The sequence below is a fragment of the Schistocerca americana genome, chromosome 3 (genome assembly GCF_021461395.2).
Source record: "Schistocerca americana isolate TAMUIC-IGC-003095 chromosome 3, iqSchAmer2.1, whole genome shotgun sequence".
In the NCBI taxonomy this organism is placed as follows: Eukaryota; Metazoa; Arthropoda; class Insecta; order Orthoptera; family Acrididae; genus Schistocerca; species Schistocerca americana.
In genome coordinates, this window is record NC_060121.1 from 329,846,001 (window position 1) to 329,860,343 (window position 14,343).

Consider the following 14,343-nt stretch of genomic DNA (forward strand, 5'->3'; position numbering starts at 1 on the left):
ATTCACTACTGGGTGTGTGCGCGCACACACACACACACACACACACACACACACACACACACACACTCTACTGTCTCAAGTACTGAAGCCTCAGCCATTGTTTGACACTGTTTCTGAACACTGACTGATAACAATGTGTAAATTTACAGCAAATGACCTGCATATTTATCACTCACTATTGAAATAGAGAGAGGTTCTTCATGTTTTACCAATAATGGACAACCGGCCACGGTGGTCTAGCGGTTCTAGGCGCGCAGTCCGGAACTGCACGACTGCTACGGTCGCAGGTTCAAATCCTGCCTCGGGCATGGATGTGTGTGATGTCCTTAGGTTAGTTAGGTTTAAGTAGTTCTAAGTTCTAGGGGACTGATGACCTCAGATGTTAAGTCCCATAGTGCTCAGAGCCATTTGAACCATTTTGAATAATGGACAAGTGACTAGCACTTTCATAATGAAAAAAAGGAAACATTTGGATATTGAATGATGTGTGTTTCACAAAGCTAATTCCAGGAATAGAATTAAACTTTGCTAGTTCAGTATTAGATTGTATTTTTCTTTGACAGGAAACTACCAACTCCAATAATCATAATTTGAAATTATTCCTATTCCTTAGTTAGTATTTTGGAAAGCATTATTTAGCAGTGCCTTGTCATAAATGTGAGCTGTCAACTGTATGTGAATATGTATTGCTTCCTCAATTGTCTCCCTCATTGCTATCATTGTTCTGATCTGTTCTGTTCTCCCCATAGATGAAATTCTGTGCAGTGTTTTCCAGATGTTAGATTCTCACTAATTTACTATTCTTTTCTTGTCATAGAATATTTTCCAAGAGGCAAGCCTTCAGACTTAGGAGAATTGTTGGAAGTTGCTACACGGTATGTTGTCAAGGCGTGGGTGAAGGGAATTCACCCGCCCATATCAGGTTTGTATTTGCACAAGGCTCAACAAAAATATTACAGATAACATGCAGTTATTGTGTACAAATTTTGTATTGCCGGTCAGTTTCCACAGAAGTATAAAGTTGCACTTTGATGTTGACCATTACAGTGCTAGATTGCTGCACACATGTGAAATATTTTTCATATTTTTCATTTGATACACATTGTGATATAAAGAAGATACTAAAAAATCAGTAACATATCTATGTGCAGTGTGCACATCATCATCCAGTACTGGTATCTCTTATCAGCTGCACACCTGAAGAAATCATTTGGTTTGTAGTTTTAAAAAGTTACCTTCATGTCATGTTCATTATTGGAGGAGGGAGGGGGTTATCAGTTTGAGTAGATTAGTGCTAGTCATAATTTGTTATTGTTATACTTTACAGAAATAGACAGAAGTGGTTGCTTCTAACTGTTAATGTGTAACATGACATGTTATACATCCTTGAAGTCTCTCCTTCATATAAACAAGATATCCACAAAGCTGCCAGGTTGTCATTACACACATCTTAAGACTGCATAAGAAGAAAGCCTGTCTCTTGGTTGAGAGATGGACAGACTGGTGATACTGTGGAGGTTGAAAAACAGTGTTTCCTAAGGAGAACCTTACGACCTGTATTCTGTATCCCATCAGCCATTCTGCATTTCCTCAAAAGTGTTGGAATCAGGAAGGTGGTTTTTAGCCAATGATGGGACTGTTCACATGACAGATGAATGAACAACAAAGTGTTAACAAAGACTACAAAGAGATGTCCTGAATGATGACACTCAATTTGTATGGTATTACATGATTCAGGAGCAAAAAATCCATGAGATCAAAGTCACAAGGTGAAAGCCCTATTTTTCAAGTTACGTTGTTCACAAACTGTCAAGCATTGTTCAGAAACTACCAAGCTTTTTAATGTCATTTGCTTCTGTAGCCAGAACATCATTTCAAAAAAGGATTTTTCAGTTCAGACTTTATCAGCTGCAGCTGCCACAAACACCTGAATATGCAAACACACTTGCAGTGGTGGGGAGTTGCCATAAAGGCAATTTTCACTACTACCCAACAAGTAAACCTCAAAGACAAACTTACCCTCAGCACTGTAAATTCATCCCTAACTAAATGAAGCCCAAAGTAGCCATGGAGGCAACAAATGAAGTGTAAAGTGAATTTTATAGTACAATTCTATCAAGCTGACAAAGTCCTAAGAAGTTGTAACCTTATGTTAAATCAGTAAAGCCATCAGGCCAGACACTCTGTGACTAATTGTATTGAAAAGGAGGATAACTGAGAAAAGGCCAAAATATTAGATTATCTTTGCAAAATTGTTTCACTGGTGAAGATTGAACTGAGATTCCTCCTTTAAATCATTACACAAATGTCAAAATGAGAGATACTGAAATAAGTGACCGCATGATTGAAAATCACTTAATAAAGGTAAGGTGATCTAACATTCAAACAACTTAAAGTGTGAGTGTTAATCTGGTTTGTATCAGTTTATTTCCCCCAAACCACCTTTCCACATCTTTACGAGGTGACTTACTTGGAACTTGCAGCCACTCTTCTTTCCTGGCTAGCTGCCTGCTGGAAACACTCTAGATTTCTTCCCTGTCAAAGAACACTAGGTACAGGAATATTTAGACTCAGTCTACTTATGAAATAGGTAGACATACAAACTTTACTTTTCGTCCGTTAACGATGTATTTGATCTCCACACTCAATAAAACTCTCACTTTCCACATAAATATGTAACTTCCTGAAAGTCTCTCGTACGGCCAAATTGAGTTACAGTTAAAAGAAAGTTGGCTTAGAGACCATAACTTTTCTTAATATGAATCAGAAAATGAGTCTTGCCTATAGCAAGCTTACGTCAAGAGTTCTTTTTCAACTGTCTTTGTTTTAATAAAAAAAAGTCAATGACCCAATAAGCACAGAGCTGCATATAAACTCCATGGTTCTTCCTTACACACACACACACACACACACACACACACACACACACTAAAACATCTATGGATTGCCCGACAGGTGTTTGTTGGTGCCGTTCGTCCACCACGTCTACTTTCTTTCCACAACTGATTTTAAACCTGCACACACAAACATGTGACACGCAGTAGGTAGGATTCTACCATCCCACACTCATATCCAGAATATCATGTGTTCGAGATGGTAGAAGGCTAAGTGGTTCTAGAATTTACACAGAAATTCTCTAATCACTACAGTGACTGGAGCTGATGGGATACCCGTACAGTTCTACATAGCGAATGCAAAAGAGAACTTGCATCTCTTCTAACAGCTGTTTACTGTAGGTTATTGCAGGAACAAAGGTTGCAATTGATGCGAAAAATGTGCAGGTTGGTACAATTTTCAAAACTATAGGACTTTATTGCTGACATCTATTGTAGATTTTTGAAAATGTTTTATGCTGATACATTACGACCTTTCTGGACATCAAAAGTTTGTACAGTAGGAATCACCATGGATTCCTCTAACAATGATTGTGTGTAACCAGTTCGCTCTGTCCATCCACAAGACCCAGAAGGTGGCCGATATTGGTGGTCAGGTTGATGCCATGTTCCTCGTCTTTTGGAAAGCATTTGAAACGGTTACACACTGTTGCCTAAAGAATGAAATATGAGTGCATAGAACTTCAGACCAGCTTTGTGACTGGATTGCAGAGTTCCTAGCAATGGGACCACAGTATGTCAAGTCCAATGGAGAGAAATCTTTCAACATAAAAACAAGTTTGGGTGTACCCCAATTGAGTGTTTTAAGGTCAATGCTGTTCACAATATAAATGAATGCCAGACTGACAGATAGAATAAAACTTTATTCAAACTGATGCAGTTTGAAAACAGAGAGGATTTTATTCAGGCATACTGCTGCAAAAGATCCCAAGGACCTGTTGGATAATGCCAGAAGCTCCAGAAGACTGTACATAGGTGTTGCTGTTGTATATAGAGAAGTCATAACACTAGAAAATTGTAACAAAATGCAAAAGGACCTGCAGCGGATTGGCACTTGGTGCAGGGATTGGCAATTAACCCTCAGTATACTCAAATGTAATGTACACTCCTGGAAATGGAAAAAAGAACACATTGACACCGGTGTGTCAGACCCACCATACTTGCTCCGGACACTGCGAGAGGGCTGTACAAGCAATGATCACTCGCACGGCACAGCGGACACACCAGGAACCGCGGTGTTGGCCGTCGAATGGCGCTAGCTGCGCAGCATTTGTGCACCGCTGCCGTCAGTGTCAGCCAGTTTGCCGTGGCATACGGAGCTCCATCGCAGTCTTTAACACTGGTAGCATGCCGCGACAGCGTGGACGTGAACCGTATGTGCAGTTGACGGACTTTGAGCGAGGGCGTATAGTGGGCATGCGGGAGGCCGGGTGGACGTACCGCCGAATTGCTCAACACGTGGGGCGTGAGGTCTCCACAGTACATCGATGTTGTCGCCAGTGGTCGGCGGAAGGTGCACGTGCCCGTCGACCTGGGACCGGACCGCAGCGACGCACGGATGCACGCCAAGACCGTAGGATTCTACGCAGTGCCGTAGGGGACCGCACCGCCACTTCCCAGCAAATTAGGGACACTGTTGCTCCTGGGGTATCGGCGAGGACCATTCGCAACCGTCTCCATGAAGCTGGGCTACGGTCCCGCACACCGTTAGGCCGTCTTCCGCTCACGCCCCAACATCGTGCAGCCCGCCTCCAGTGGTGTCGCGACAGGCATGAATGGAGGGACAAATGGAGACGTGTCGTCTTCAGCGATGAGAGTCGCTTCTGCCTTGGTGCCAATGATGGTCGTATGCGTGTTTGGCGCCGTGCAGGTGAGCGCCACAATCAGGACTGCATACGACCGACGCACACAGGGCCAACACCCGGCATCATGGTGTGGGGAGCGATCTCCTACACAGGCCGTACACCACTGGTGATCGTCGAGGCGACACTGAATAGTGCACGGTACATCCAAACCGTCATCGAACCCATCGGTCTACCATTCCTAGACCGGCAAGGGAACTTGCTGTTCCAACAGGACAATGCACGTCCGCATGTATCCCGTGCCAACCAACGTGCTCTAGAAGGTGTAAGTCAACTACCCTGGCCAGCAAGATCTCCGGATCTGTCCCCCATTGAGCATGTTTGGGACTGGATGAAGCGTCGTCTCACGCGGTGTGCACGTCCAGCACGAACGCTGGTCCAACTGAGGCGCCAGGTGGAAATGGCATGGCAAGCCGTTCCACAGGACTACATCCAGCATCTCTACGATCGTCTCCATGGGAGAATAGCAGCCTGCATTGATGTGAAAGGTGGATATACACTGTACTAGTGCCGACATTGTGCATGCTCCGTTGCCTGTGTCTATGTGCCTGTGGTTCTGTCAGTGTGATCATGTGATGTATCTGACCCCAGGAATGTGTCAATAAAGTTTCCCCTTCCTGGGACAATGAATTCACGGTGTTCTTATTTCAATTTCCAGGAGTGTATTTTACAGAACTAGGTGGAAATCCCGTTATTGTATGATAATACAATTACTGAACAGTTGCTGGAAGAGATAAAATTGATTAAATGTTTTGGAGTATGCATGTGGAGCAATTTAAAGTGAAATGGCCACATAAAAATAGTCATAGGAAAGGCAGATGCCAGACAGAAGTGTCCTTAGGAAGTGTAGGCTATGGAAGAATCCTCAGAAAGTGTAGGTTGTTCATGAAGGAGCAGCATACAAAACCTTCTTTTGACTGATATTTGAGTATCTCTTATAAGTGTGGGATCCATTACAGATAAAACTGATAAATGAAATAGAAAAGGTCCAAAAAAGTGCAGTGCATTTCTTCACAGGTTTGCGTAATAAGTCCAGTGGCACTCCTTCCCTCTATCAACAGCAGCCTACAAACAGTTGCTTTTACAGTGTGTATGCAGCATAGAGTTACTGTGTGTCACATTTCTCTGCCACCTCATTATCTAGTTGGCCAAGAGACTCTTGCTAGCTTTGTGCATAACTCTCCTGTCCTCTTTTTGCCAAGCCATTAATTTTTCTATGACGCATTCCTACCACCTATATCAGTCTTTAGTTGCGGGGAGCCACTTGTTAGCAGTGTGTGCACTTCAGCACTATCACACAGTTGTTCTCTGCCATCAGTCTGTCCTTATACTCTTCAGCACTTACGGACTGCTCAGCAGGAATTGGATGATGATTTACACTACAGTGACAACTTTCCAATCTTGATATGTCCACCAATCGTAGTGCTACACAAGAGAAAGCTGGACAAAATGGGTACTCAGCAGGACAAACTGGGCATTTTACAGCCAGCTGGGGTTGTTATCAGTATATTTTATTAGACTGCATTTTATATCTTGAGGCGAGGGCAACAGTAAATTTAAGTGGGAATCTGCACTATACAGGGTGAGTCAGGAGGAAATGTACATGCTCTGGGGGGGGGGGGGGGGGGGGGGGGTGATACTACTGATGATTCTGAACAAAAAAACTCCTAAGAAACATATGCCATTTTCTTAACCATTTCCGGGTAAACCAATGAAAACAACTAGGAACGGGAAACGTGTAGTGTCATCCTTATTAACGGTGTCAATACACCATTCACTTGCACATGGTGCAGTTGTTTCCCTCAAATCTCAGTCCAACAGTGCACAGCACTACAGTGTTGTTACATGAACAACAAATACAGTTTTGTGTAGTGAAAACGCCACAGATCTTCACACCTGCAGAGTATGCTGACACAGTATTTGTCTATGGTTTGTCCAATGGGAATGCCAGAGCTGCTGTGCAAGAATACCAATAACGATTTCCAAATCTCAGAGTGCCAGATAGCAGGGTGTTTCATGGATTGTATGAGTGTGACACCCTTCCCAGTGTAAATATTGTCTCCGAGTGTCCCATACAACAAACTCTTAATGAAGTTGACTCCATTCTTCAAGTAGTGGAACTCAGCCCTACTTCTAGCTGTAGAAGAATTGCTGCGCACCTTGGTATTCCACAAACTTGAGTGATATGCACAGTACACGAGCACGGTCTTTATCCCTTTCATCGGCAGTGTGTACAACATCTGCATGAAGGAGATGCTGTCGTCCGGCAACAATTCTGTCGGTGGATCATTGCCAGTGAGCGATAATTCCATGTATTGTGTTCATTGATGAGTCAACATTTACCTGCAACAGAATCAACAACACACGCAACTCTAATGTATGGGAAAATGAAAATATGCACGCTACTGTGGAGACGAATTTTCAACAACGTTTCTCAGTCAACGTGTGGTGCGGTATTATTGATGACCAACTCATCGGTCCAGTTGTTTTAGATAACCGTGTTACTGGGACATGGTATCTTGAGTTTCTTCGAAATGTGTTAGCAGACTGTGTGGAGGATATCCCTTTGGCAACATGAGCTCGTATGTACTTTAGCATGCTGGAACTCCTACACATTCTGTACAGCCAGTGACATGGTATATCAACACAAGGTATCCTGATCGTTGGATCGGCCGCCGTGGAGTCATTGCTTGACCACCAAGGTCACCCAATATTACCCCATTGGATTACTGTTTGTGGGGGTGGCTGAAGAGCAACATCTACAAGTGCAGAGTGGACACGAGAGGAACTTCTCGCACATATTTTACATACTTGTGCCCAAGTGAAGGAATGCAAAACTGAGCTCTGATTGGTGACACAACACCTGTCTACAAGAGCAGCAATATGCATTGAAGTTGACGGTGGACTGTTTGAATATCATCTGTGAGGAAACGTACACAATTAAACAAACCATAACATGACAGTATCTTAATTTACCATCACCTGCACCTTTCTCGTTCATAGCTGTTTTCATTGGTGTACCTGGAGGCGGTTAAGAAAAGGGTATATGTTTATTAGAAGTTTTTTGTTCAGGATCGCCAGTAGTATCACCTATCATACCATGTACCTTTCCTCCTGATTCACTCTGTATATTAACTATTTTTAAAATGTTGTGACTTGTTCAGATTACGACCGAAACACTTGGATTGGAGGTTTTAATGTACTGCAAAGTGGTGCTCTCTCTTGCTCTCCCTCCCCCCTCCCCCCTCCCCCCCTCCCTCCGTGTGTGTGTGTGTGTGTGTGTGTGTGTGTGTGTGTGTGTGTGTGTGTGTGTGTGTTTCTTTTGAAAGAGAGAGAGGGGGGGGGGGAGATGATAGCGATATTATTATTATTATTATTATTTTTTTTTTTTTTTTATTTTATTTTTTTTTTTTTTTTTTTTTTTTTTTATGTCAAAACTTTTATGGTTTTCTTTTAACCACATTAATCTCATGAGACATTTTAGTACAGGAACTGAAGTCCATGATGTCGTATGCTGAGGTATATTATTCATTACTTTCATCATAACTGTGAATTTGTAGTGCATGATGTCGTATGCTCAAATATACCATTAGCTTCATCATAACTATGCATTTGTTTTATTAGTCGTATTGTTTCATTCTGACCACAGTTTCAACTAAGAGACAGTTTTAAGGAGACAGTAATACTTCTGGGTCGTATATTAGATGAAAAACTTTGATCACTTACCCTGCTTGGAGGATAAGAAATTAAGTTGCTTCAAACCCATGAATATTTCAAAGTGTCTGAAACAGGAAAACTGGAGGACAGACAGAACATGTCTGTTCCATATTGTAAGAGCTTTGTTCATTTTCTTAGATGGTTGCTGCATTGTCTGTGGATCTGCACGATCATCTTACCTTAAAATACTTGACTTGTTCCACCAAGAGAACATTTCTTTAGCTACTAGAACCTATATATCAGCCCTTTAACCAGCTGAGTTGCCGAAGCAGCAATTGTTCTTAGTGCAGAGACAGCAGCAAGTTTTGAGCACACCCTGATATCACTTGCCTTCACTACCATCACCAGTAACCATGTGGAGAGCATGAGCCATGCAACCATTCAGAGAGTGACTAAAGCAGCAGCTGACAAAACTGAGGTTGGCAGACATGAATGTTCTGTTACAAGACTGGAAGAAATTTCCAATCTGTTGCACAGACTACATTTTTAAGAGAAATTGCTTTGATAGTTTAAGAAGATACCTTAATTATAAGGTAGTCATCACTGATGGATCCAAAGAGAGGAATAATGTTGGTTGCGCCTTTGTTGTTTCTCTGTCTGTAGTCCCAGCATCAGAATATGCCTGGTGAGTTACTATAGTGTTTGATGGTAAACTTGATCACTGGTGCACATCAGATGCAGTCAGAGGTAAAAATTCTTTGTGTACGCCGAACATTGTGCAGACCAGTTAGCAACTGGACCAAACTGACAAGTCAGTCCAACACACTCAGAACATCAACAGTGTAGGAAAAAGATTGCTACTTACCGTAAAGAAGACACATTAAGTTGCATACAGGCACAGTTAAAAGAGACACACACACACACCATTCATACACACAAACAACCACACCTCATGCACAGCTGCATGGGGTAGCCGCGCAGTCTGAGGTGCCTTGCCACAGTTTGCGCAGCTTCCCCCCCATCAGAGGTTCAAGCACTCCCTTGGGCATGGGTGTGTTTGTTGTCCTTAGTGTAAGTTAGTTTCAGTTAGATTAAGTAGTGTGTAAGCCTAGGGGACAGATGACCTCAACAGTTTGGTCCCATAGGAACTTAACACAAATTTCCAAATTTTACCTCATGCACACATGACCTCCAACTCCAGAATCTCAGACTGGAATGCAACTGTCACATGAGATGCAAGCAGCAATCTAGAGGAGGCAGGAAAGGGGAAGGAATAGTAGTGTGTGGGTGAGCAGAGAGATGAATGATGTCTGGTGGAGTGTACAGGGACTAGAATGCCAACAGGTGCAGCATCAGGAGCTCGTGGGACAGGGTCGTGGAGAAAGAAGAAGCAAGAGAGGGGAGAAACAGGGAAAGCCAGGCGATTGCGTTGGCAGAGGGTGGCAAGTAAACAGGGTATGAGATGAGAATGGAGAGGAGATGATAGGACATCGGGAGGGAGCGGACAGGAGAGAAGGTGTTGAGGTTGTGAAGGAACGAAGATATGATGTCTTAGCTCTGAGTCCAGATCATGAAGATATCTTCAATAAACCTGAACCAGACTAGGGCTTTGGGGCTTTGGTGATTTGGGAGACTAGGAAGGTCTCCTCTAGGTGACCCGTAAAGAGGTTGGCATAGGAAGGTGCCATGCAGTTTCCCTTCAAAGGAGCAGTAGCTTGTAGGTTACGATAAAGTTAGTAAGGTGTATGAGGACTGAGGTAGTGAGTTTGGAGTCTGAAGCATGTTGGGAAAGATAGTGTTCAATAGTGATAAGACAATGGGTATTAGGGATGTTGGTGTATAGGAATGTGGTGTCAAAAGTGACAAGTAGTGATCCAGGAGGTAAAGAGGTGGGGTTGCTGAAAAGCCAGTGATGGACATGGTTGGTGTCTTTGATATTGGAGACTAGATTACGGGTAATTGGTTGGGGGGGGGGGGGGTGGTGGCAAAATTCTTTCAGTGGGGTAACAATAACCAGCCAAAATGGGGTGCCCAGGATTGTTGGATTTGTGGATTTTGGGGAGCATGTAGAAGATGGGTGTGCAGGGTGTCATGGGGTGAGGAGGGAAATGGATTTAGGGGAGCCTAAGGCTTTAAGCAGGGATTGGAGGTTTTGTTGGACTTCTGGGATAGGATCCCTCTGGTAGAGTTTATGGATGGAGGAATCAGATAACTATTGGAGGCATTCTGCCAGGTAATCACTGCAATTCATAACAGTGGTGGAACCTTTGTCTGCAGGTAGAATAATTAGGTCAGGATTTGTTTTAAGGTTTTGTTTGGCTGTTCTTTCATCTACTGAAAGGTTTATGTTCTGAGGAAGGGACCTGGAGAAGGATGAAGCTAAGTTGGAGGTAAGGAATTCCAGGAAGGGTGGGTGGTTATGTGGGACAGGAGTAGGACCATGGTTGGATGGTGATATGAACTGGAAGAGGCAGGGTTCAGTGTTGGAATTAGGGTGGCTTTGGTGGGAGGGATGGTAGCAAAGAAGGCATCGGTTGAAGGAGAGTAGCTCTTTTACAAGTCCAGCATGGTTAAATTTGGGTGTAGGGCTAAAGGTGAGGCCTTTGGAGAGGACTGAAGATTTCTGTGGAGCTGAGGGTTTTGGTGGGAAGGTTAACAGAAGTGTTACGGGAATGTTTTGGCTCTGGATTTGGTGCAGAGTCAGTAGGGAGTTTGGGGGTGTGTGGCAAGTTGTAAAGGTCAGCTAAGCATGGCTTAGCTGCTATGAGGGGTGGAAGAGTAGGAACACTGTGGGTTTGGTGGGGGTTGCATAGTCATGCCCCAAGGTGGCAGTAGGATGTCAGCAGGTTGGATAAAATACGGTGGTGGTGTCTGGAATGCTCCTCCAGGTGTTGGAGAGCAAAGAGCAAAGGATTCAGTTTCAGATATATGGTGTATGGAGTAGGGATTGCAGAGTAGTAATATCTTGCTGAGGGAGCAGAGGTGGTTCTGGGATGCCTGTGCCATGGATATGTTTTTGCAATACCAGGTTTGTGATGGCTAGGGATTGGCGGAATCAGAAAAGGTGTAGGTCATTGTGAAAAGAGAGGTGGAATCCAAAGAAAGGAATCTTTACGGTTGTTAGGCTGTTTGGGGGGATTCCATGGTTTTGGCAGCATTTGAGAATCAGGATGTGGGACTGGGTTTTAGCAAGGGAACTGGTGCAAAAAGATGGACCAAGAGCCCATTGTGGCAGTAATGGTGTAAAGGAAATGGGAATGACATAGAAATGGGCAAAATAGGTGTTGATGGTTGTGAGAGGAGCTGGATAAGCAAAAAGATGCATAAAGGTGCGTAAAAAAATATGTAAAGACACACAAAAACATGACAGACATGTAAAAATGTGTAAAACCATTTAAAAATACACACAACTATGTTAAAAACTTATAGAAATGTGGGAGAAAAGAAAGGATGAGTTATTGGGGGGGGGGGGGGGGGGGGGAGAGTGTGTGTGCGTGTGTGTGTGTGTGTGTGTTTTGCAGTAAGTGAAGAGAGATGGAGGGGGATGGGTTAGCTCAAGGATCAACAGTCCATGTGGCAAGGGCAGATGTGGTAAAACAAAATGCTACAGTCTGTCAGGATGGGATCAGTAGTTATACTACAACTATCGGAGGAAACAATCTGGGGCATCAGATGCTTTAACAATCAGCATAGTCATGATGTCTGTGTTTTGTGTGGACAATCGTTGATACAGTGTGGCTCAGAAGAGATGTAGTTTGGAAGACAGTCAATAAACACAGGAAAGAAGTGAAAGAATGGACACTGAGAAAAGTAATGCTGTAGAGAAGAATAACAAAGGAAAAGATCACAGTGTTGTAGGATGGAAGAAAGGTTGGCAAAATCAAACAATGGAAACTCCTGCTAGAATAACAACAATGTAGGAAAAGGCAGATTGCTTCTTACCATAAAGAAGACATGTTAAGTTGCAGACAGGCTCAATTTAAAGACACTCACATATAGCTTTCAGCCACAGCCTTCATCAGTAAAAGAGAGACAAATGCCATTCGACCACTGACGCCAGCATCTCGTGTCAGAATGCAACTATCATGCGGGATGCAAGCAGCAACCTGGAGGTGGCGGGGAAGGAGAAAGGATAGTAGTGTACGGGTGGGGAGAGAGACGAACACTGTCTGGTGGAGTGTGCAGGGACTAAAATGCCAGCAGGCACACCATCTGGGAGTTGTGGGGCAGGGAGGTAGGGAAAAAAGAAGCAAAGAAAGAGAGGAGCAGGGGAAGATGGGCGGATGCGTTGGCAGAGGGTGGCAAACAAACAGCGCGTGAGATGAGAATGGGGAGGAGATGATAGGTCAGAGGTGGTTGAATCTGTTTGGTGGAGTGTGTGGGGACGGACAGTATGTTACCATGGGTTGAAGCCAGGTTAGTTACAGGAGCAGAGAATGTGTTGTAAGGATAACTTCCATTGCGCAGCTCAGATAAGCTGGTGGTGGAGGAAAGGCTCCAGATGCTTTGGTTAGTGAAGCAGCCATTGAAATCAGACATGTCATGTTCATCTGCATTTTCTACCACAGGGTCGTCTACTTTGCTCTTCATCCTGGTTGGTAACCATACCAATATAAAAAAATTGTCTTATGATTGCAGCAGAGTTGGTACATGACATGGCTACTTTCACAGGTGGCCCGGCCCCTCATGGACTAGGAGAAACCCCATGAATGGACTGGAATAGTAAATGCTGGGTGGGTGGATTAGGCCAGTTTTGCTCCTGGGCCTTCCATGGTGATATGATCCTTGTGAGAAGGGTTTGGGGTTGGGAGTGGCATAGGGATGGACTAGGATGTTGTGGAGGTTGGGTGGGCAATCGAACACCACTTTGAGGTGTTGACAGTATCTTGGGTAGGATGTCCCTCATTTCAGGGTACAATGATACGTAGTAAAAGCCCTTGCAAAGAATGTGGTTCAGTTCTTCCAGTCCAGGGTGGCACTGGATGGCAAGGAGAATGTACCTTTGTGGCTGGTTCTTTGGGGTGGTTAGAGGATTGGGGGTGTGAGGGGAAATGACACAGGAGATATGTTTGTAGATGAGGTTCAGAGGGAAGTGCCTGTCTGTGAAGGCCTTAGTGAGACCTCAGCATACTGGGTAAAGGAGTTTTTGTCACTGCAGATACACTGTCCCCAGGTGGCCAGGCTGTATGGGAGGGATTTTTTGGCATGAAAGGGATTACAGCTGCCAAATGCAGGTACTGTTGGTGGTTGGTGGGTTTAATGTGGACAGAGGTGCAGATAGAGCCATCATAGTGGAGGAGGAGGAGGAGGAGGAGGAGGTCAACATCTAGCAGAGTGGGACAGTGGGTTGAGGAGGACCGCATGAAGAAGATGAGAGAGAAGGTGTTCATGTCATGAAGGAATGAAGACAGGGTGTTTTAGACCTGGGTCCAGATCGTGAACATGTCATCAATGAACCTGAATCAGACTAGAAGTTTGGTGTTTTGAGAGGCAAGGAAAGTCTCCTCTAGGTGGCCCATAAAAAGGTTGGCGTAGGAGGGTGCCATGAGGGTGCCCATGACTGCACTTCAAATGAGAAATAGTTGTGGGTTTAGGGTAAAGTTAGTAAGGTGTATGAGGAATGAGATAGTGGGTTTGGAGTGTGAAGGACGTTGGGAAAGGTAGTGTTCAGTATCAGCAAGACCGTGGCCATAAGGGATGTTGGTGTATAGGGAGGTGGCATCAACAGTGATGACTAGGGATCCAGGAGGTAAATAGGTGGGGATGGGGCAGAGTCGGTAAAGAAAGTGGTTGGTGTCTTTGACGTAGGAGGCTAGATTATGGGCAATGTCTTTTTCCTATTACAACAATGTGAGAAGGTTGTTGTGCTGGGAACCAGGCCACATGGCAATCAGAGGAAATTAACCACTAGATGCGGCAGGCAATGAGGA

The 14,343-nt window shown here is 44.1% G+C and overlaps 1 protein-coding gene across 1 annotated transcript in view; it reads left to right on the plus strand.

The window, feature by feature from the left end:
- LOC124605582 overlaps positions 1 to 14,343 on the plus strand; it is a 130,617-nt gene that overhangs the window by 95,796 nt on the left and 20,478 nt on the right. The window contains exon 5 of the mRNA XM_047137364.1: positions 818 to 922. Within this exon, the coding sequence (XP_046993320.1) occupies positions 818 to 922 (105 nt within the window). The remainder of the gene's footprint in view (positions 1 to 817; positions 923 to 14,343) is intronic.